Source organism: Ciconia boyciana, chromosome 15 (assembly GCF_034638445.1).
Source record: "Ciconia boyciana chromosome 15, ASM3463844v1, whole genome shotgun sequence".
NCBI classification, from domain to species: domain Eukaryota; kingdom Metazoa; phylum Chordata; class Aves; order Ciconiiformes; family Ciconiidae; genus Ciconia; species Ciconia boyciana.
Genome location: NC_132948.1, coordinates 10,861,624 through 10,885,239, shown reverse-complemented (window position 1 = coordinate 10,885,239; position 23,616 = coordinate 10,861,624). Strand labels below are relative to the sequence as shown.

General features: G+C 51.2%; 1 protein-coding gene across 4 annotated transcripts; it reads left to right on the top strand.

Annotated features, from left to right (window-relative positions):
* The first annotated feature begins 1,184 nt into the window (after positions 1 to 1,184).
* SCARB1 (scavenger receptor class B member 1) lies at positions 1,185 to 23,171 on the top strand. Of its 4 annotated transcripts, none has more exons than XM_072880285.1 (12): positions 1,185 to 1,410; positions 5,219 to 5,376; positions 7,135 to 7,276; positions 7,733 to 7,936; positions 8,272 to 8,367; positions 8,961 to 9,073; positions 11,014 to 11,180; positions 11,845 to 11,963; positions 13,617 to 13,690; positions 14,606 to 14,657; positions 15,134 to 15,280; positions 21,079 to 23,171. In XM_072880285.1, exons 1-12 carry the CDS (start codon positions 1,291 to 1,293, stop codon positions 21,199 to 21,201), a joined length of 1,515 nt encoding a protein of 504 aa, XP_072736386.1. In that variant the 5' UTR covers positions 1,185 to 1,290; the 3' UTR covers positions 21,202 to 23,171. The 4 variants fall into 4 exon arrangements, 3 of the variants coding, with proteins under 3 accessions (XP_072736386.1, XP_072736388.1, XP_072736387.1); XM_072880287.1 differs by lacking the exon at positions 21,079 to 23,171 and adding an exon at positions 17,637 to 17,914; XR_012045287.1 differs by lacking the exon at positions 14,606 to 14,657 and having other exon boundaries at positions 21,079 to 21,215.
* The last annotated feature ends 445 nt before the right edge of the window (positions 23,172 to 23,616 follow it).

Here is a 23,616-nt window from a genome sequence, read left to right as displayed (position 1 = left end):
TCTTTTGTTCCAACCATGAAAGTACCTGCTGTCTTGCTTCAGTCAAGTTCACACGGCTCGCGTTGTCCCGCGGTGCCTCAGGGTATCTCCTGGGAGTTACTTGGGTTTACTGGGTTTTGAAGGAAAACTCCTTTTGTGGGATTTTTTTCCAGCAAAACATTTTAAAGTAAAGGAAAAAACAGCACCTACTTTGTGCTGGACCTGAAAGCGTTGCTGCTGGGGAAATGGGGTATGGCCAGCAGCTGCCTCCACAGCGGAGACCCGGCTGGTATTGAACGGAGACATGTTAATTGCTGCAGCAATTAAACACAGGCAACAAGCGAGGAAAAAGGTCTGGAATGAAAAAAAGACATAATTAAGCTTAAAGACACAAATGTAGGTGTTCCACCAAGGTGGAGGCCATGGCAAGAGCTGGGTCCTCTGCTGTCCTGGCCTCTGACCGGGTGGGAGCCGTGGGCTTCTGTCCCCCCCCGGCACCCACACGTCATGTCACGGAGACAGCGTTTTGCAGGTAGATGCACTCCGGTTTCTAGACCCTTTAGCTCAGATCAGCTTACAGTTTGGAGAGCGGGATGATGCGTATAATTCTTTTAAAATGGGCTGCCACAAACCAGACTCTCTGTTTTTCATTTTCTGCTGAATTCTAGACACTTAGAGATGCGTCTCAACCAGGCTTTTATTCCGGGCCACTTTAGAGGCCGAGCTAGACAAAAGACGGGTTAGAAGGCGGTGATGGGTGTTTTCTCCTCGGGGAGAGCCTGGGGTTGAGCCCCGGGTCACCGGCCAAAGGCCGCCGAGCCCCTTACAGCCGCCTGCGCTTGCCCCCTTTCCCGAGGCCCCGAATACCGGCTGTGACACCGAATACCGGCTGTGACACGGGGCTCGCAGCCACCCTGCCTGCGGATGCGGTGGCCACGGAGGGCCCGCTCCCTGCCGGGGGTGGCCTGGGCCGCATGTGTGTATGTGTGTATATGTGTATATATATATACACACACGCGCGTACATATTTTTATCTATTTAAACACATTGATACACTAATCTATGTTTTTAGAGTTATATACAGGGATCCGTCCCTCACAGGCTCACCCGCCTGCCGCTCCCCGCCCCGGCTGCGCGGACCGAGGGGGCGGGGCTCGGCTCGGGCCCGCCCCCGCCCCGCCCCTCCCCGCCCCCGCCCCCGGCCCTCCCCGCTCCCCCCCGCTCCCTCCGGCGGGCCGGGCCCGGCCGGGCCGCGGGGCCATAAAGCGGCGGTGGCGGCTGCAGCCCCGCTCCGCTCTGCTGCGCTGCGCCATGGCCGCGGCCCGGCGCAGGGTGTCGGTGGGGCGGGGGCGGGCCGGGGCGGCCTGCGCCCTGCTGGGGGTCTGCCTGCTGCTGGTGGGGCCCCTCATCATCAAGGAGCAGGTCGTCAAGGTCAGCGGGGCCGGGGGTTTTTGGGGGTGGGGGGCGCGTGTCTGCCGTGGGGACGGGGCGGGGGGGTGCGGGGTTGGTGCATGGCGGCTGGAGCCGGTGCGTGGCTGGGGGCTGGCTGTGGGGCTGGCGCGCATCCAGGACGCGGTGCAAGGTGCAGGGGGTGCCGGTGGTGCAGAGTGCGCTGGAGCCGGTGTGCAGGCAGGGCTGGGGCATGGGCTTGTGTTCCCTGTCCTCATCCCTGACTAGCGAGGGCTTTTTGCGGAGCTGGAGTTGGCTGGGGGGCCGGTGCTGGTGGTGCTGGGCTGAGCAGCTGGGCAGGGCTGAACATTGTCCCGAGCGCCGGCCCTTCCTCCTGTCCCTGCTGCCTCCACCTGCAGCACTCCTTTTGTCAATAGGTGTACGGGTTACCAGGCTCAGATGCGCTCTGGTGAGATGCTTTCCAAACTGGACATGGGGCAGGTGATGTGTGGGAGCGCTGTGAAGGAGCCTTGTGCGTGGAGCAGCCTCCAAGTCATCTTCTCCTGCTCAACTGGAAAACCTAAAGAGCTGCCTCTCTCAAGACCTCTCTTACCCACAAGAGAGGTCCTGAGGCCGAAGGGGTGTTTGACCCCCACGGCCAAGGTGTGGGGCTGTGGATGGGGTTGTGGGTCTGTTCAGTAACTGCTGCACAGAGACTTGGGAACCAGTGCTCCTGTCCTCGCTGTGGGGACACCAGTTATGCTGCTGTAACGAACCAATTGGCTCATTCCCACATTTAGCCAAACCTCTTTCTCCTTGCCCAAAGGAGATGTACCCCCTGCCTGGGCATTTCTCCAAGCTTGCACCTACGCAGGTCAGCACCTGGAAACGTGCTTCTGATGAAAGAGGTGAATAAAGACCCCATAGCCAATGGCTGTGGTTACATGTGCCGCAAAGTTGCTGCCACAACCAAACTTCTGCTTAAATGTATTCTCTAGAAGTGCTTCTGGCTGGGCAAAGCCAGACAGTCCTGCGGCTTAAGCAGTAAAAGTCAATCTTTGTCCAGTTTCATGGACATCAGGAGCTGGTACCTGCAAAGAAGAGGCTTAATGGCCCCTGCAGAACAGGAGTGACACTTTTTGTGCAAAAACCTTTCTGCCCTCTTCTTTTTAGCCAGTCCTGATCCTTTCTGCCTGATTAGCCAATTCCTAATAACTTGCAGTGAGAACAGATGAGGAAAAGATCAACCCCTGTCTCTCCTCAGGTCTCCCTTCATCTCAAGCCCTTGGTCTCCACATCTTCAGCATGACCCAAATGGTCCTGAGTTCTTAGGAAGCTTAATGTGAAATGGAAAAAAATAACTGAGTGCTGATGTCTAGGGTGGTGAGACATATCCAGAGCCTTACCGAAACTCCTGGGTTGTTTTCAGAGTGGCGGATAAGAAGTAGAGCTGTGCCTGAAGGGCTGGTGGCAGGGGTTGGGCAGGTGAAGGCTGGCTTGCCACTCCTGGCTTCCCAAGATCTGCATGGAAGGTCAGGTTGGTGTATCCTGATGGAAAAGCCCTTAGTTGCAAAAAAGGTTGTAGCTTTGGGGATATCTTTGAGTAAAGTCTGTAGGGGAATGCACAGTAGAAACAGGGAACTCGGAGTCCCATTTGCAGAAGCCGAATCTGCATCGGCTGCAGTCCTAGCAGCTGGGCTGCCTGTGGCATTGGCCCTGTAAAACCTGGGGATACTGCTTTTCTGGAAGCACCTGGAGTGCCATGGACCTGCCTAAGATGTGAGCTTTATCAGTGAGACTGCATCAACTCATCCATCTGCCACTTCCCATTTCTTCTCCACCTGGGAACTCCTGTGCTGTCCCGCCTGAAAGCTGGCAGAAGACGACAGCGCTGTCTTTGCTGTTTTAGCAGGGTGATGAGAATGGTGGTGAGAGGATGTGGAGGATGAGGTCTGACACTGAGGTCGTGCTTGCACGCAGCATGAGGGCTCCTGTCAATCTGAAGAGGAAACCTTGACTCTTGGTTTTACTGAGCAGGGTGGCTGAAGCCTCCCTCTTGGAGAAGCAGGATTTGGGCACTGTTGATGGAGCTGCTGGTCGTGTCTGGAGGAGATGAGCAGTAGCCGGTTCCTTTCAGTTCCTCAGGAACAGAGACCAGTGTGGTCAGGAGGGGTCGAACCTCTCAGTGACACTTTGTAACCCATCTAAGTGAAAAATATTCTAATTTTGTTTCAGACATATGACCATGTTTGTTTTGACCTACAAGTAGCTTAATTCTAAGGCTACCCTGTTAAGTAGATCTTGCTTAGCAGCATCTGTGGAGTACCTTGAGCTGTTGTGCCCAGATAGGAGAGGACTGAGAAAGGGAGCTGGGATGCAGCTCCATCTGACTGTGTACATTTTATAAATAAATGCATATGCAATAAGGGATCCAGGGAGTGCAAGACAGAATAAGCAAGTAAAGGGAAGCAGATGTTGCTATTCAGAATCTATTGGACACTCAGGAGTAGGGATGATAAAGCAGGCTAAATAAAATCTTGTCCTCTAACTGCTTCTTTGGCGTGAATTCCTTGAGGCTGGCAGGATGGCGGCTCTCGGCCAGCAGCAGGTGGGTGTTGACGTGGAGGTGGGAAGGGTTTGCTAGGTGGGTTACACTGCACTGTGGAGATGTCTGCTCAGTGGTGGGGCTTGGAGGATCTGGGCTCGAGCGAGGGGCTTGCAAAGCCCTGCTGCTTGCAGGTGGCACAGCCTCGCCCTGAAATGGCTAAAGAAAGATGGGGCATTGCGGGGAAGCCTCTGGCAGCTTTCCTTCTCAACCCCCTGTGGCAGCAAATACGTGCACAGTCAGGTCAAGCTGGTCCAGGGCAGGAGAGCTGTTGTGGGGCTGCCAAGCTGCGGTGAGATAATGCCCACATGCCTTCACCAATTAGCAGATCACACCCGCTTCCATAAGCTGGCTGGGTTACTTAACCACGGCAAGGGCTTGTGCTTACAGAAGAAGCAAAGATTACGGTGGAACACACCCCAGAAAAATAGTCAAGAAGGAACAGGCCTTTAGCCATAAGGCAGCCCCCAGGAGGCGGGGAGGGAGTGGAGACAGATGTGCCCAGATGCCGGTTCCCAGGCTGGGGAGCTGGTGAAGGTTTAAGTCATGTTTGGGCACCTGCAGGCATTTTCCAGCAAACAGGACAATGACATGGAAACCACGATTGTGCGTTGCCTTTGACATGGCTTATGACCAACCATGAGTCACTGCAGGATGGCAGCTGAGAAGAGGCAAAGTGTCCTGCACGGCACTGTCAGGACACAGCTGGGTCACCATCCCAGTTCTCTATCTGCTTTTTGGGAATTTAGTGGGCCCTCCCTGCTGGTACTCAAACAGTTGTGTGGATGAGTGTGCCACATCTCCCGGCCCTTGCCTGCTTCTGGCTGCGTGGAGCTGCCAAACCTGGCAGATGAGCGGAGGCCTTCAGGACAGGGTTGTTTGTGCCAGGCAAGTCAAACATGCAGAGCTGTGATTAATTCAGCGCTGGCTTGTCTCGCTCAGAGCACGCTTCCAGCACATCAAAATAGCTCAAAAATCCTGTGGGTAGGATCTGGAAAGTTGAGCCTGAATAAATAAGCCTAGAGACATCCTGTGGCATGAACTTGATGCTTCTGCATACATATGAGTTCCCAGTTTAGATCTGGCTCAGTTTCAGCTTGCATAACACACCTGGATCCTCTGGAGAGCTCCTGCTGGAGCGGCCACTTTTGGCTGGGCCTGAAATGGAGCCAAGGCTGGATGTGCTCAGCTGCAGTCACTGAGCTGAAGAGTTGTCTCCTTTTTTTTTTTTTTTTTTCCTTGCAGAACGTCAGGATCGACCCCAGCAGCATCTCCTTCAGCATGTGGAAAGACATTCCCGTTCCTTTCTACCTGTCAGTGTACTTCTTTGAAGTGCTGAACCCCAAGGAAGTCCTCCAGGGAGCGAAGCCAGTGCTGAACCAGCGTGGACCCTACGTTTACAGGTCAGGTACCACTTGTGGTCCAGTTAGGCGTGAGCCTGGCCACTGTGCTGCCTGCCAGGCTTCTGGCTGACTCCTCTGGCAGGAAGGCACGGCATTAGCATGCTTGGCGCAAGTCCAATGGCATAGGATTTTAAAGTGACCCAAATGTGCTCTAATTGCTCTGATCTTGCTAAAGCCACAAGTAGGACCTCTGACTGCTGGGGTGGTAAGGTTGGTCTGTGCTTCACTGAGTTGTGGAGCTCAGTCCTGTGCTGGGACCTGTTGGGCAGCCAGACCTGGGCTGATATGGTCCAAACATAGGTATGAGGGGTGTTGGTGTGGTGATGGGCAATGCTCATCTTCAGAGTGGACTTGTTTCACCTTCACTGTGCATTTAAGAGTCCAGCTCCAGAGCTGGAGTCACCTCAATATCAAACTTCATGGATTGGCCTAAGACCTCTTATCTAACATGAGACCCAGAATCTGCCTAATGTGAATGGTCTGGTCATGAGAACCAGTGTGGAGCACTAAAACTTGCTCAGGCCCACCTACAGCAGGGCTGGGTCTGTTTGCCATGGCTGAGGATGGTGGTTGAAGTCCCAGATGCTTCTCTGGACCTGAAATGTGAAGTGATGGTTGATGTTGAGTTGAGCATGTGAACTTACCCATAAATAGCAATATTCAACACATTAGTGCCTACACATGTAGGCAAAGTTAGGTCAGCAGCCTAAGCAAGCTCATGTGGGAAGATTACTGGTTTAATCCAAAGCTGTTTGAGTAGTGTTGGCGGGAAACCTGGCAGTACGTATATGCCCTTGTTTCCCCTCGGCTTGCTAGGTCACACCATAAGACCATGTGGATTCTGTATGTTGTGATCGCATCAGTCACTTGGCTTGGGGAAAAGGCTTCACTTACCATAAATAAGAATAAACAAAGGGGCAAAGCTTATTAGTGTCCTTGTGTTCCTGCTGAGGAAGATTAGTGCCCTTCCCTAATGTGGGCCATAAAACAGAGGCTCCACAATAAAGGACTTTGTTTTTGCTGGTGGGTTGAGCTTCAGCTTCCTCAGGAGCCGTAACAGGCTTGCAATGTTGGGGACAATCTCATGCTACTGTGGAGCATTGCAGCCCCCATGAGACTGGGCTGCACCCATGGCACGGAGCAGAGTGATGTTGGGCAGTGTGCAGGAGATGGCGTGGCCCAAAGCCCTGAGGAGCAGGAGAGCCGTGATGCTGCATGGAGGGTTGAGCTGCCCTGAACCTGGGAGCCATCAGGGAGCTCTGGGGCAAATCAGTGTGGACTCATTGGTGGGGCTTGTGCCATTTTGTTTGGTCCTCTCCTGTTTTGCAGGTTGTTTTGGCGTGTGGGTTGGTGTAGGTCTGCTTATCTGGGCGTCTCTCTGATAGGGCTGGGCTTTTCAGCGGCTGTAGGCGAAGTGGCAGAGGGGATTTATGCTTTTGTCTCAGACTTCTTGTCAGCTGAGAAGAAACACTTGGTGTCTGCAAGTTGCTGCAGAATCCCATCTGTCAGGGATGCCTCCCTCCCAGGCTGCCATCTCCTCCTGCTAGACCCTAACCCTGGTCGGGGTGCGAGGTTGATACCGCCTGTTCCCTGGCATGCTGCCTGCCCTGCTGTCCCATGGCTTCTTGCTGGGGTTCAGTCTCCTTCCTCTACTCTTCAGAAGCAAGCCGAGGCCTGTGCAGCCCATCCTTGCTCCACAGGCGTTGCAGGGGCACTGTGTGGGGGAAGGTTCCCATGATCTCTCTTGTCTCTTTGCAGAGAGTTCAGGTATAAAACAAATATCACATTCCATGACAATGACACTGTCTCCTTCCTGGAGTACCGGAAGCTCTTCTTCCAGCCAGACTTGTCCAATGGCAGCGAAGAAGAGTACATCGTTGTGCCAAACATTTTGATGATGGTAAGAACTTGCTCCTTGGGTGGGTACCAACTTCTGAGCTTGCGGGGAGGGCAATGATGTCCAATGCTGACTCAAAGCTTACTTTCTTGTAGGGCTTAAGCCTAATCAAGCCATGAGGTAGTTAAGCTTATAAAATGCAGTTTTCTGCTTTCTGGGTGTTGGTTGTCATGTTGGGCTGTTACCCTTCCAAAAGCAGAGTGTGCAGAGGGGCTGGCAAAGCAGCTGGGCTCAAACCTGCAGCCTTGTCTGAGTGTCCTCTGAGGAACTGAAGCCTGTGAGCCTTCAACTGCTTTCTTCCCAAACTGGGGATAAATGGTGAACCTCAGTTTGTCCAAAGGATTTCTCTTGGGCTGTAGATCGGTGCAGCAGAAGGACCTTGCTAAGCACCAAAGATGCATTGCTTCCTCTTTTGTAAAGATGGGGCTCTTATCTCAAGAGGTTTGTTTTCTTTCCCAGGGAGCAGCTGTAATGATGGAAAACCTGCCAAACTTTGTGAAACTTTTACTAAGTGGAGCCCTGGCTGGCCTGAAACAGGAGGCGTTCATGAACCGGACGGTGGGGGAGATCATGTGGGGGTATGAAGACCCTCTTGTAGACACAATAAATATGCTTGTTCCTGGCCTGATCCCTTTCAAGGGGAAGTTTGGCTTATTTATAGAGGTAAGCAAACTGTTGCTGGGAACACTAACATTGCAGCAATATTGGTCTTGGGATTGAAGTTCTGGGCTATCCCCCTCACAAACTGTTTGGAGCAGCTGTGTGTAACTGTTTGGAGCAGCCATGTGTAGGTGGTAGTGGTTGTGTAAGGCTGCCTTAATTCTCCCCTCAAGCAGAAATGCACGTGTTGGAAGCTGTCATACTTGGCAACTGAAATAAGTAAAAGTTCATTAGCTTCATGTGAAGCACCCCTAGAGCTGACAAAGCATGCAAAGTCACTAACATACTGCAGTCTTGCTGTGTATAATGGATTAAAAGTTAGTTTCTTCCCTCTGCAGTTTAACAACTCCAATTCAGGACTGTTCACAGTGAACACGGGCATGAAGAACATCAGTAGAGTTCACATAGTGGATTCATGGAATGGACTAAAGAAGGTAAGTGTCGGGCAGCAAACCTCTAATATGGGGTCAATGCCTGATCTAAGGCAAGATAAACTGAAAGCTCTCAGTGCTGTTGTAGCTTTGAAGGCAAGTTTCTATGGGACTTCAACTGCTGCAACTTCAGTCCTATCAAATTGCCAGAAGGCAGCCATATGACAAGAGGCTTGTCCTGAAGCATTAAGTGCAGCTCATCATCAGTGTCACTTGGACTCCCTTCAAATGCTGACCGAGGTGGTTGCTTCTAATGGTTGAAGTCCCAGGCTCCTCTGGCCTGTGTTTAAGGTGTTATTTAAATGTCCTTGTTAAAGAAGTGCTTATTCTTCCCTTGTGGAATTCCACTCCTAACTAAAATGAACTGAATCTACAGATCAGCCACTGCGGGAGCACTTGGGACAGGGGGATCTTGTCCTGTTTTTCCGTTAATTGGGCAGGTGTTTGAACGGGAAGGATCTTGGAAGCTCTTCAGTGTTGCTATCTCAAGCTCCTATGGAAGCAGTGTAGAGTGGTGGATGTCCCACGCAGGGGTGGAAGCCAACCCTCCAGCAAGCTCGTCATTCTGAGCTCTTCTCTCTACATCTGTCCTGCAGGTGAGCTACTGGCGGAGCAGCGAGTGCAACATGATCAATGGGACCGCAGGGGAGATGTGGCCACCGTTCATGTCCCCAACATCATTGGAGTTCTACAGCCCTGATGCCTGCAGGTGAGGCCACAGCTGCCAGCTCGTCCCCGTGCAGGTGGCAGGAGATGCAGTGCTTGTCCTGCGCACACAGATTACCTGTGCAGTGACGCAGAGGGCTCGGGACTAGTTTCTGTAGTTAAAGTTCAGCTGCAGTTCAGTGTTGCCGTATCTGAGCTTTGCAAACAACAGTAGTCTAATTAGCAGTGTCTTGTGGTATTCATAAATACCTTCCTGATCACTGGAGGAGTCTAACTTGCCCATGTTGAATCAGTAGAAAATAACCAGTCTAGATAAGAAGTGGGAGGCAAGAGGGAGAAGTAGGAGCTGTCATAAGGAAATGCTGCTATAACCATTTGCAGAACTCTTTCAGCTGACTCAATGCTTGCAGAAGTGGTGATGTGGAGGCTTGTGCCACCGTTTCCAGGCTTCTTCAGTTTTTTTGTTTTGCTGCCTACTTCATGCACTGCTGTGCATGTCGGTTCTGTATAAGACACCCTGACTGTAGCTGATCACACAGGGGTTAAAGTATCCTGCAGAGCCTGCCTGTGTGGAAACTCCCTGAGGCTGGAAGGAGGGGAGGCCGGGAGGCAGGCAGTGGCACAAACCCCTGTCCCCAGCTTGGGGAAGATAATCTTAATTCAGGCTTTGTAGATAGTGCTGCAAAACAAGCAAGTGCCTATGCTGAATAGAGAACAATGACCTCTTCAGCGGAACAAGCAAAGTCAGCTGAGCCAAGTATTAGTGCAGGAATTCCTCTATGCAAGGGACATCAGCAAATACCCAAAGGACACAGAGCCAAGGACTTACAGGGAAGTTTACCAGTAATCAAAGTTTAAATACACATACCTGTTTCTGTAAAACTACAGAAATTTTATGGGGAATGGAGCATGTTTCCAGGCAAGGCATGAAGTGAAGTGGAGGAAACCAAGCTTGGTTTCTTATTAGCGCAGGAGGTTCCCACAGGACAGTGCTGTGGAGGAAGTGGCTCTGCCTCTTCACCAGGCAGTGCTGTCTCTTCTCCCCAAATCTTTATTTCAGCCTCTCTGCTAGCCCAGATGGCTAGGAAGGAGTCACAAACATCAGCTGATAGACTAAGAGCATATCTGCCCTGCTGCAGGGCATGCAGGGCTCATCTCCTATGCTGTTTGCATGTTAAGTGCAGCTGATGCTGAGATGCAACTACCTGGATATTCTGCAAGGTAGGCAAGACTTTATCCTGCTGATGTGCTGCAGCAGCCTCTGCCTCCTTGCTGGAAGGTGAGCACAGCCAAGGGGCATGCACATAACTGCTGAACATGCCTTGAATCCCCCGTCCTTGGTCCTGGTGTCAGAAGGCAGCTGTAGGAATAAGCATCCCCTTGGCCTGCCCAGGCTTTCTGCATCCCTGCAAACCTTGCTTGAGTGTGAAGGGAGCAAACTTCCCTCCTGGAAACTTGCATCTGTCCTGGCCAGCTGGTAGCAATAATGCAGCATAATGTCACTACCCTGTGTATCAAGAAAAAAATCTTGCTGCATAACGTAGTAAAACTTTCCACTCCCCTGACAGCCTATATGCTGGAGTTGTGCTGCAAAAGAGATTTAGCTGGTGTTCATCCCCTGTGACAGAGCACTTCTACCTCAGAGCCAAGGCTTGCACAAAGAGGGTATTATCTCTTGGAGAGCAGTCCTGGGGATTACTACATGCCTTTAAACAAATATCGTCTGGATACTGCGAACAGACTTATAAGCCTGTGGCTTCTCTCCATAACTAGTCCTGACCAGCTCTTTATCTGTGCTTAAAACATGGAAAGGAAATGGCTTAAATACTCATGCCCCATCCAAAGCATTGGTCCAAGTGTTTATCTTGATCTCAAAGTCTAAGTTACGTTGCAGTGGCATCTTATCCAGTGAAGATAAGAGCTAGGTTCTGGAGTGGAAACCTGTTGGCTGATCCTGATCCTTCTCCACTGAAACCCTTCCAGATCCATGACACTGGTGTACGAGCAGTCTGGGAAGTTCGAGGGTGTGCCCACCTATCGCTTTGTGGCACCGAAAACTCTCTTTGCCAATGGCACGGACTATCCACCCAACGAAGGGTTCTGCCCCTGCATGCAGTCTGGCATCCAGAACGTCAGTACCTGTAGGCAAAGTAAGTCCTTTCCTCCCCAGGCTGTCCCTGCTGTGCTGTTATTAAACAGCAGGGACATGATATAAGCTTGTCTGTCTGGAAAATTGGCTCTGCATCTGCCAGAGTGCTCAAAGGTACTGCTGGGGTCTGCGTGCGTGGCGTTCTTGCTTGCACTCCCGCAGGCATCTCAGCAAGGAGGGAAGGAAGGAAAATCCTTGTGGCCAAAGTCCCCTTGGTCCATGGCCCTACGACAGCCTGGCGTTTGTGGGAATGCCCAAGGATATGATGGGAGCGTTGTGTCCCTGGGCTGGGGAGGGAGCAGGTAGGGGAGCAAGGGTGGGAGGAGGCAGGCCATGTAACTACCAAATTAAATGTTAACTTTGGATGCCAAGTGCCAGTCACGCAGGAGTGAGAATTCAGACTTAGTGTCCTAACCCGTGTCTGGGTACAGCAAGTTACCACAGCATTGTGTCATGTGTGGGGGGAGAAGGTGGCTTAAACACCGGGTCTCAACCCTCCCAGAGCAATGGAATAAGCTGCAGGGAGGGAAGGGAAGGAGCCTTCTGCCTGGGAGGAGAAGAGTATAAAAGCCTGTTCAGGAGAAAATGCTGCAACGGCTTAAAAACCTCAACAAAAAATCTCAGATAGGTTTGGATGAGCTTAAGGTGTCTTTGTTCTCATCCAGATGCACCAATGTTCATTTCCCATCCTCACTTCTACAATGCTGACCCAGCCCTGGTGAACGCTGTTGAAGGCCTGCACCCCAGCAAGGACCAGCACGCGCTCTTCCTTGACGTGCACCCGGTGGGTGAGCCTGGGGGGTCCTCTCCTTGTGCTGGGGGTCCAGGCTGGGCTGGGTGGGGAAGCCTGCCAACGGCTGCGTGGTGGCCTCGCTCTGCTCTCATGGCACTGATTTGAGCAGGTTCCAGAGTGCAAAGACTGGTGAGGTCGTGCAGATAAAAATGTTGAAGCCATAAACTAATTGAGTAATTAGCCTGGCTTCTAGAGAATTGCAGAACTAATTATAAGCATAATTGTTCTGATAAGCACAGTCAAGTTCTTTCTACTGACTCAGGTCTATAACACCAGGAGGTGTATCTAGAAGCAGCCCAGTTATGCCCCAAATCTGCAAACATGTACTGCCATGACTGGCAAAGTCTGAAGACCATGCTGTAGCTGAAGCTATCGCCCTAATTCTTGGGCTGGCTTCTGCTCTCAACTTGCTTATCTGGCTGCTTCTGCACTGGACTGTCGCAGTGTTATGCTTTGTGCATATCTGTAGCACAAGGGTGAAGTCCCAGCTCCAGTGGTGATGAGCTGGGCTGTCCTGAGCCATCATTATCCCAGCTGCTGATGGGGAGGGGACTCTGGGATCTTCTGCTCATGGCCTGTGTTGCATGTGGTCAGATCTTCCAGACGTTCAGTGGTGTTTCCTCAAGCAAGAAACCAGTCACCTCTCTTGAGGTAAAGTAAGATGTGCTTCTTATCTAGGCATTGGGTTCTCTCTGCTTTTCTTATCGGAGTTAGGGAAATCTAATTAAGCTTATTACAGTATAAAACATCTACTGATAACAGTACAATTAACTGTATTCTTATCTAGCTGCAGCCTGCTGAGTACAAACAGGGGAAATCCAACAAACTTTCTGACCTTAATGTGTTGCAAAACTGCAGTGTCATGAGAAACCAATGCCTTAATGGGTGTCAACAAGACCAACTTTGAAGTGTGGTGTTTTCATGGTCTTAGGGTGTTGCTGGACAGTGGCTGTTGGTTCCTAGTTATGAGAAATGTTTTGTCCTCTGCTGTGTGCAGGAATCTTTTGCATTGATGTGTTTCCATCCTGCTGCTGGTAGGATGAACAACAAGAGGCTCATCAGGCTTCAGAAAACACTGAAGTTGCTTTTAAAACATCCTGCCTAGGGAGTTACTTAGCATATGCAACCTGTGCTTGGTAATTTGAACTTGTCTAGGTTCAGTCCTACAAGCTCTGGGTCACACAACACCTCTCTGGTTCACGCTGTCTGCCCACAGAATGTGTGCTGCCGCCTTCTACAGCAGCCACGTATGTTCAGGTTGGCTTTGTGCCTTCAGACCACCCCAAGGGAGGTGCTCCCTTCTGGATGCTGCTGTGTGCAACACTTGCTGGCTGTTGAGCATTCAAGTGAAGGGGACAGACTGCAAACTGCCATGGGGACAGTGCCATCCCCCAGTGAGCAGTCATCCCCAGAGCCTGCGGACTGGTGCCTGGTTTGACCGATGCTTGTGCTTTGGTGGAAACCCCAGCCACGCTCCTGGTCTTGTGTGTGGTGACTGCAGGGGATCTCTGGATGATCCAGTCCATCGCTCTGGAAGGTGGCACCCAGAGCAGCTATGCTGAAAAGCAAAGGGCTGCTCTTCTGCAAAGCTCTCCAGAAAAATATTGACTGTACTGATGAACTGGTTCATCTCTTCCTATGCAGGTGACGGGCATCCCCATGAATTGCTCCATCAGGCTCCAGCTGAATCTGTACATAAAGCAGGTGTCTGGTATAATGTAAGTAGTCACCTTTTAGAAATGGCCATCTTCCTTTCTCAAGCAGGGAGTGCTGCTGACACTGGGGTCACTGCAGAGTTTACTCTCCCCAAAGATGAAGTAGCTATAACATTACCAGTTGTCACAGTTGCAGAAGCCAACTGGCTCGTGTGGTGAAGTATCAGCTATTCCAGTGGCCTCCAACTGCCATCCTTTAGCAGTGCAGCGTGTGGCTGCCTGTTTGCTTGGCTCCTGCAGCATTCCTGCACCTGACCGGACAGCTGGTAAATGGACTGTGTCTCCTGGTGAGGCACAGGAGCAGTTCCCCTGCACTGTGCTGCTGCTCAGAAGGTGTTACATCCAACATGGGGAGGCAACAGACACTGCCTACAGGGTTGGCAGTTGAAGCCTATGTCCAAAAAGACACTTTCAGCTCTAAAAGCAAACAGAAGGGCTCCAACAATTGTGTGGTGCCAGATGTTAAATACCCACAAGGGTGGGAGCGTGCACTTGCTGCTTTGACTGGCTCTCCTGCGTACACCAGCAGACAGCCCCGACGCTGTGAACTTGCCTGCACTACCCTCTGGTACCATGCAGGTGACTGAGACATCTTGGAGCTGCATGAAGTTTAGCATTCCAGTTCACTGAGTTCATGTCCCTGGAGCCCAGACTTGGGATGGCACTTGCTGCTGTCATCAGGCAGTTAAGCACGAATGGAAGCATAAGCTCTGCTCTTGCATGAAAGGCCCAAGTTGGACCTGGTCCCTCAAGGGGGAGCAGCTCACTGAAGCAGCAGGAATTGCTACCTCCTTACACCGGTTTCCTGGCCACTATCAGTCTGTCAGACCTGTCCCTTTAGGAAGAATTTTGACACTGGTTGTAGCCTGATCAACCAGAAATCTAAGTGTGTATCTTTTTTTTTCTTCCCCCACCTAGTCAAACAGGGAAGATTAAGCCAGTGGTCCTGCCGCTGCTGTGGTTTGCAGAGGTGAGCTGCCTTCCTCGACCTGATTCTGCAGAGCCACTCCTGTGGGAGGGGGGAAACTGCTTCCCCATCACCCAGGGCTGGGAAAACTCCACTTTGAATAATGCTTTAAGCCAGCCAGACTAATTAAGCACCAACAGAAGGCTTTGCAATACTTGGCTATGTCGTTTAATCCATCTGAGCTGAACAAACCCTGCACTATACTTGGTAAACCTCCGGCTCTGTCCTAGATGTGGGGTTAAATAGGGCCCAGAACAGAGCTGCCAGCATCCCCATGCTCATGTGGGCCAGGGAGTGCAGTCTCCAGCTGTGTGCAGGTCCAGCTGACTCCAGCTGTTTAGTAAAAGCTTCCAGCCTGACTGAATATTGCATAAATTCCCTAATCTGTGCTGGGAGGTGGTGGGAGAGGAGTTTGTGCAGCTGGTCTCGGCCCTGGATGAGAGGGAAATGCCACTGACAACTTTGCTTTTTTTGAGCAGAGTGGATCCATTGAAGGCTCAGTCCTAAAGCAGTTTTACACCAATCTGGTGCTGATCCCATCCCTGCTGGACTACCTGCAGTATATCTTCCTTGGGCTGAGTGTCCCGCTCATTATCTCAGCAGCTGTACTCATGGCAACAAGTCAGGTAAAACTTGCAGATGTCTAATGGGAAATGCTGTTAGTCAAATCAGACTTAATCAGATGATGTAGATTAGGCTGACAATCTAACACTCCTGAGGAAATATTGGCTGATGGCAGAAACCATGTCCTAGTGATGCCAGGTGCCAGCACGTAGCAGCAGGACTTCCTTGGCCGTCTAGAAATTGGGCTGCAAATAGATAACATAAAAGCATTTCTGGCCATCTCAGTGCACAACAGTGATGGAAGTGGGTTCCTGTAGGAGGAGGCATTTCTCAGCTCATCCAGCTAATCAAAGAGCAAGCCTAGCTCATCAGCCCAGCCTCCGTGGAAAGCAGCAGGTCTGTGCCATTGCACAAATCTGAGCATCTCTGCAGGGTCCCAACAGTTTTCTAATCTGAACAGAGCCTTCTCGAGGGGATGTAGCTACTTGAGCACAACTTTTCCACAAAGGAAATGCAGTCGCTGTGTTCTTGCAGAAGGGGCACAGACACCGTGGCTGCTTCTCAGCGCAGACTGGACCCTGTCTTTCACTGAAACTCACTCGTCTCCCTGCAAACTTCTCCAAATAGCTCTGGAAGTTAAACCCCCAGGGCCCTTGTGGATCTGGGCTTACTGAGAAGCAAAGAAGCCTGCAGGGAGCTGGCAGCTGGGTAGCAGTTGGCCCACGATGGGGCGGGCAGTGAGGGTGCCTGGCTGGCACATGAGTCTGAGCTGAGCTGTAAAGGCAGAATATAAAACAGCTAAAACACTTGACGGAGATCTGTGGCTCCGGCTCCAAAACATTCATCTGATAACACTAAGCTCTCTAAAAGCTTTAGCTCTTGAAGTAGGGATCTAACTCCCTACCCTAACCTATATCAAAGCAAGCTTATTTAGTTTTGCACTACAGTCAAACAGCTTGAGCTGGCTCTAAAGCTACAGAAGTGAAGAGGCTACTTATGGGGATAAAAAGGCAATGCTTAGGATGAGAGCAGGCTAAGGGGAGAGCACGTGCAAGGGGCTGCTTTTGCTCAACCTCCTGTAACTGCCCTTACTGAAACACTAATGCAAACCCACTTTAAATAGTGCCAGAGTTCTCAGAGTATCATGTAATTGGATTTTAACCAAGCCTACAACTGCTTAATTGACTTAAACACATGATCCCAAATCTCCTTGTTCCTCCAGGCACTTCCCTGCAGGGTGGGAGCGATGCTAGGGCCGAGGGCTCAGTGTTAAACCCTTACTGTGCTCCCGAGATGGTCAGGCTTTGTGTGCTGAACCTCTCTGCTTCTGCAAATGCAAGTGGTTGCTGGCAAACAGACTTCACTCTGCTGCATAGCACCAGCATATCTGAAAAATACCTGTATTTGCTGGGCAGCTATTTCTAAGACCTTATGCAGCCCTGGGCTGGCATTTCCTCACCCTGCTTTCTGCAGGTCTTAATTCCTGGTATCAGAGCCTTAACCATGCCAGAAAGGGTCAGGAAGAAAAGATGGATTTTAAATTCACTCAAGTCAGCTGAATATCTGCTTGTGAAATATCCCAAACCCAGGTGTAAGCCAGCTGTATTCGGGTGCTCAGCCAAAAGTGTCATGAAGTGCTAGAACTAAAAATCAACTACAGGAAGTGCCTGACTACCTGGGAAGTGATTGAAAAGCTTCAGTGACCTTATAAATCTCTAAGGAAGCTGTGCAACAACACATGAAATTCTCTGACTAATAAGTAGATAAGAGTTTATGAACTGGAAGATAGCAATTTGCAGCCAAGGTGTGTTCCTCATGTGATTGAAGTGTTGCTGATCTAGCGATGATTGCTTAATCATGTAATCATGCACAGTCCTTGCTCTTGAAGTCACAGGCAGTGTCAGAGGGGACCCTGAGTGGGGGCATTGTCCGCACCTTCGTGTGTCTGCCAGCACGAACGTCTCCCTGAACCCAACTCCTTCCTGGAGTATCTTATGTGCCTCTGGCTTCTGGAGGGAGCAGTGTGCTCTAAACCCAGTCCAGATGAGGTACTGTGAAACACTTAAATCTTAGTCTAGTGTATAGTGGAGCCAGTTTGAAATGCATCTGTTGGACCTGCAGTTCTAAAAATGTGTAAATCTACAGCCACAAAACATGCCCAGATGCAGCATTATAGCTCTCCTCTGCTAACATGGCCTAAAGCCTGTGTGGTGACACATTTAAAAGGCAAACAGACCATTTTAAAACTGGTTTGACACTGACCAAAATCTTAACTAGAGCTTAGTTTAACCTAAATTTTGAAATCTTCATTAATAACTAGATTCTAGTTAAACAATGATTTAAAATCTCCTCCTGAAATTGGAACTCTTGTAGAATTCATGTCCAAGTGCACCATAAACTAGCCTGATTGTCTTCTAGGAAAAATGCTCTTTATTTTGGAGTAGCAATAAAAAGAACTCAGACAGTAATAAGGCCAACCAGGCCGCCTCTGCCAAAAAGCTGCCTCCAGTTAAGGGGATGGTGTTGCGGGAAGCCAGACTGTAGGTGGGTACCCAGTCAAGGTAACACACTTTTCTCTCATCCTGATTTGATTAAGCCTTGCTTAAAACCAATCAAATGGAAATGTGTACTGTCCACATCTACCAGACATACCCTCTTGGCAATGATATGATGATGCTGTCTCGTGGCTTTATTCAGGGCACTTTAGATGTCTTGATACTCACACTTAACCGGGCTGCAAGCACATGCTCTTATTATTTCTCCTGGTGTACCTGATCTGCAGCCCTAATAATGTTAGCAGGGATCAGAGTGAAAAGTAGGACTGGTGTGAGGAAACACTTTTCTCACCTTTTCCCCCTCCTCTAAGTGTTTGAGATCCAGAGGTAAGTTTTTTAAATGGGTAAAAACTTGGGGAGGGTAACGGCGGTTGTCAACTGGTGGGTGGTCACTCCCCTCCTGCATGCGGGGAGCCTCGATGGAAAGGCTTTCGAGAGGGAATTTCTGATGTGGAAAATATCTGGGTTTGTATTACAGGGTCACAAAATCACTGAATCGTTGAGGTTGGAAGGGACCTCTGGAGGTCATCTAGTCTATGCCTGCTGCTCAAGCAGGGTCACCTAGAGCCTGTTGCCCAGGACCATGTCCAGATGTCTCTTAATATCTCCAAGGATAGAGATTCCCCAACCTCTCTGGGCAACCTGTTCCAGTTTTTATGGTTTTCACAGTAAAAAAAAACAACAGAAAAAGTGTTTCCTAATGTTCAGATGGAACCTCCTGCATTTAAATTTGTGCCTGTTGGCTCTTGTCCTGTCCCCTGGACACCACTGAGAAGAGCCTGGCTCTGTATTTATACCCTCCCTTCAGATACTTGTATACATTGATAAGATCCCCCTGAGACACCTTTTCTCCAGGCTAAGCAGTCCCAGCTCTGTTGGCCTTTGCTCACATACAAGATGCTCCAGTCCCTTAATCATTTTAGTGGCCCTTTGCTGGACTCTTTCCAGTAGCTCCATCTCTCTTGTCCTGGGAAGCCCAGAATTGGACACAGGACTCCATGTGTGGCCTCACCAGTGATGAGTAGAGGGGGAGGATCACCTCCCTCGATCTGCTGGCAACACTCCTAATGCAGCCCAGGATATCATTAGCTGCCTTTGCTACATGGGCACACTGCTTACTCATGTTCAACTTGGTGTCTACCAAGACCCTCAGGTCCTTTTCTGCCAAGCTGCTTAAGAGTTGGGTGACCCTTCGCATGTACTGGTGCATGGGCTTGTTCTTCCCCAGGTGCAAGACTTTGTACATCCTCTTGTTGAACCTCATGAGGTTCCTGCTAGCCCATTTCTCCAGCCTGTTGAGGTCCCTCTGGAGGGCAGTGTGACCCTCTGCTGTATCAGCCACTCCTCCCAGTTTTGTGTCATCAGCATTAATAAAGATGTTAAACAGGATTGGACCCAGTATTGACCCCTGGTGTACACTGCTAGTTACTGGCCTCCAACTAGACTTCACGCCACTTCTCATGACCCTTGGGGCCTGGCTGTTCAGTCAGTTTTCAGTCTACCTCACTGTCTGCTCATCGAGCCCATACTTCATAGCTTCTCCATGAGGATCTTATGGGAGACAGTGTTGAAAGCCTTACTGAAGTCCAAGTAGACAACATCCACTGCTCTCCCCTCATCTACCAAGCCAGTCATTTCATCATAGAAGTTTATCAGGTTGGTCAAGCATGTTTTCCCCTTGGTGAAGCCATGCTGACTACTCCTGATGACTTTCTTGTCCTTCATGTGCCTGGAAATGGTTCTTAGGATTAGCTGCTCTAGCACCTTCCCAAGGGTTGAAGGGAGGCTGACTGGCCTGTAGTGCCCTGGGTCTTCCTTCTTGAACTTCTTCAAGATAGGAGTGACATTTGCTTTCCTCCAGTCTTTGGGCACCTCTCCCAGTTGCCAGGTTGTTCAAAGATTATGGGAAGTGGCCTTGCAGTGACAGTACACAGCTCCCTCAGCACTCATGGGTGCATCCCATCAGGGTCCATGGACTTATGTATGGCTAGGTTGCTTAAGTATTATCTGACCTCATCCTCTTCCACCAAGGGCACGTCTTCCTTGCTCCAGGCTTTCTGCTGGTCTCTGGGGTCCCCTGCCTTGTTCAGCAGCAGGCCCACATGTCCCCTAGTCTTCCTTTTGTCACCTGTGTACTTACAGAAGCTGTTCTTGTCTCTGACATCCCTGGCCAGGTTCAATTCCAGTTGGGCTTTGGCTTTCCTAACTTCATCCCTGCATGCTGGGAGAGTGCCTCTGTATTTCTGCCAGGTTGCCTGTCCCTGCTTCCACCTTCTGTATGCTTCCTTTTTGCGTTTGAGTTTGGCCAGGAGCTCCTTGTTCATCCACATAGGCCTGCTGGCATTTTTGCCTGACTTGGGATGCTCGTTGGGATGGACCACTCTTGAGCTTGGAGGAGGTGATCTTTGAATATCAACCAGCTTTTTTGCCCTCGCTATCTCCCCCCACCTGAGCTCTGTAGTCACTTTTGATACTTTCCAGGTGGCCCTGGTGGTATTATTGGTGCCCACACAGAAGAAGCAGTAGGTGATAGTCAAAGGGTTAGATAAGCCTCACAGTCCCTCCACAACACCCTGGATCCAGGTCCCCAGCAAGCAGCAAATGTCTCTAGGTGGCTGGTCAGGTGGGCAGATGGGTGCCGCTGTCCCCAGCAGCAGGGAGTGACCCACTACTGTCACTTGCTGCTTCCTCCTGGGGGTCTTGCATGATTTAGGGTTGGGGGCCCACATGATCTGCTTTAAAACATAATCTGGCTCCTTTTCAACTTTGAGGGCGGTAAACCTATTTTGTAGTTGTAAGCCTTTAGGTGGAGCAGGAGCCTTCCTCTTGGTGCCAGAAAGCACCAGCTTCCATCCTTCGCTTTCCCCAGAGGTTGCACTTACCATTATACGAGGGATGGGTGCTGTCTGTGTCTCTACTGCAGCTGGGGTCTGGGGGTCTTCAAGCTGTTGTGTCCCTGAGAAGACCCTGTCCATCTCCCTTTCATTTTCCCGGATGCTGTGCAGCACGCTGACTTTGTCCCGTAGGTCCTCTGCTCGGTGACACAGCTCTTCAGGCTGGGCATTGGGGAGTGTTACAAGTGTCAGCGGGCAGGAATGCAAGTAACTTCCTTTTGTTAGGGGAGGAGGTGCAAAAATCTTCGGTTTAAGAAGCCTTCAGAAAAGGGTTCAGGGTCACGTGAAAGTCCAAGAGGTTTGGGGCACGTGTGTCCCAAGTGGGGATGTGGTTGCACCTGCGCACTGTAAGGTCTGACCCCAGTGCCACTGCTGAGTGCGGGGCTGTAACCGCTGTCCTCTCCTCTTCAGAGACCTGCCTCCAAGAAGAGCCCGCGCCATCCCACCGCACAGAGCAAACCGCCCCCCTCCTCCGAGACAACACCGCTCCTACACGACGCTGGCACGCTGAGCCAGGACGCCGCCGAAGCCTGAGCTGCCGGCCCCGGCACGCTTCCCACTGAGACACGTCTGTGCTGGGGCGAGACCTGCTTTGGATGCCCAGAGGTCTCTGGAAGGTGAAGTCATCCCGGGCAACTCAGCGGAGACCCTGCGCACCACGCCAAAGCCACGGGACAGTACTGCTGCACCAGCACTCCCACGCTGGGGCACAGGAGACCTCATCGAGACACCCAAAACACAGTGTTCAAGAGCCCTTGTCCCCAAGGGGCCGGCGTTTGCCACAGCCCCTCTCTCCCTGTGGGCCAGCAGGAATGAAGACGGTTGCTGGCTGATCCGAGAAGTTATTTTGCGATTTAAAACTGCCTGTTGCTAGGAATAAAAGGCACTTTAACAGGAGCCTTTAAAATAAATGAGGTTTGTATACGTAGCGCTGATGGGATTTAGTGATCTTTTTAAAAGCCACCGTTCATCTCAGGCAAATGGGGCTTGCTGTCCTGAAGCCACTTATGTTTTTATTGCCACTTGATGTGACTGGACTACACCGCAAATCAATTCTGGGTGCTGTCACTTCAGTTATGTCTCTCCTAAAGGCTTCCCAGGGTGCCTGGAGCCTGCCTGGGGTTGCTCCCGCCTTTGCGTGTGTTGGAGAGTACAGTGGTGACTTTTAAAGCCCGAATTCTGTGCCATGACCTTGTGCTCCAGCGATTCCAGTCCAGAGCCCTTTTACTTAGCCTCTCCTTGCTTTAGGTGACTGCGTGAGATGAGCCTTGCCAAAAAAGTTGGCGGTGCATCTGACCTGTCACTCAGCTCCTGACAGACAGTTGTCCCTGCTGCCGGCTCAGCCGTCCGGGGTCAGCTCTTCTGGCTGTGCACTGTCGGTGCTGGAGGCCATCGCGTCGCTCTGCCCGTGCTGCCTGCGCTTGACCCTCTCCTTGAGCATTAACGAAGATACTTGTGCTTTTGAGTTGGAGGAAGCTCTGTGCAATCGTGAAAGTAACGATGGCCTTAGTAAGATTTGATGAAACTATTGCAGATTTCTGAAATGAGGATTAACCCTGCATGTTAACTGGGGGGTGGGTGGGCTGGGGTCACTCTTTAGTGGGAAGGAAGCCCAAAGCCCAGGGGTATTCTCGGCTAACTACAGATCAGTAGTTGTCTACCACACCTGCCTTCCCTGCTTCCAACTGGGAGCCAGGGTAGCCCTTAGGAAAGCCAAAAGGGACGGTGCTGGTGCCTCTGACAAGGATGAAACAGAGTGTGGAGGGTGTCTGGTCTCTCTTGGACCAGAGGACTTGTTGCACTGCATATGGCATGGATACTGCTGTGAACTGGACACCATTGCAATTGTCTAGGACAGCCCTGTGACCTTCTAGTGGGGTAAGCAATACTTGTCCTCTTCCACCTCCGTCCCTCTTACTAGGCAGGACGAGCTAAAACTGACACCAGCAGTTCCTATGCTGGTGCATTCCTGGCCGGCCATGTCCCCAGTCCTGCAGCTGGGCTTAGGCTGTCTTATCATGGAAACAGTTGGGGTATAGCCCAGGCCACCAAGGGGGAGGGTAGCACCTACCCAGAACTTGGCCCATAGGCTGAACTCGCCTAGATGCCCAAAGCATGTCTTGCAGGGAGGATGGGACTAGCCAAGTCCCTTCTTGTGGCCAGTACTGCTGGATTATTTCTGCGGCATTAGTCCTCATGGATGCTTAAAATACAGCTGTAATTTCTCTCTTGCCTTGAATCCAAAATTATCTACCTGCAAACAGCGGCTTACAACCTACAGCCTCAGCAAGCGGCGACTGAGATGGGAAGAGGGCAGAGGCACTGTCTCCGGCGAGGCACTGTAGGAGACTCAACCGGTCAATTCACACGAATACAACCCAGCTCCATTCGGCAAAGCTAACGGCAGATCAAAGATAACCACCCTTGGGCTCACCTGCTTGAAGCTTTAATGATGTACTGGTGCTAATTGCTGTTGTACAGGTGAAAATAAATAATAAAATAAAGTACTGGAATACTGGTCCTCGTGCAAGCTTTTCTTTCTTTTTTTTTTTTTTTTGGTGTCTTTGCAGAAGAATATGTTGCAAGAGCTCTTGTTTTTAACGCAGCGCTGCACGCCGCGGTAGGTCAGTGTCTGGGGGGTGGTAGGGGGATGGGGTGTCTGGGGGTGCCTGGCTGCCCGGGGGCGTAGGGGGATGGGGTGTCTGGGGGTGCCTGGCTGCCCGGGGGTAGGGGGATGGGGTGTCTGGGGGTGCCTGGCTGCCCTTGGGGGTAGGGGGATGGGGTGTCTGGGGTGCCTGGCTGCCCTTGGGGGGTAGGGGATGGGGTGTCTGGGGGTGCCTGGCTGCCCGGGGGGTAGGGGATGGGGTGTCTGGGGGTGCCTGGCTGCCCGGGGGTAGGGGATGGGGTGTCTGGGGGTGCCTGGCTGCCCGGGGGTAGGGGGATGGGGGG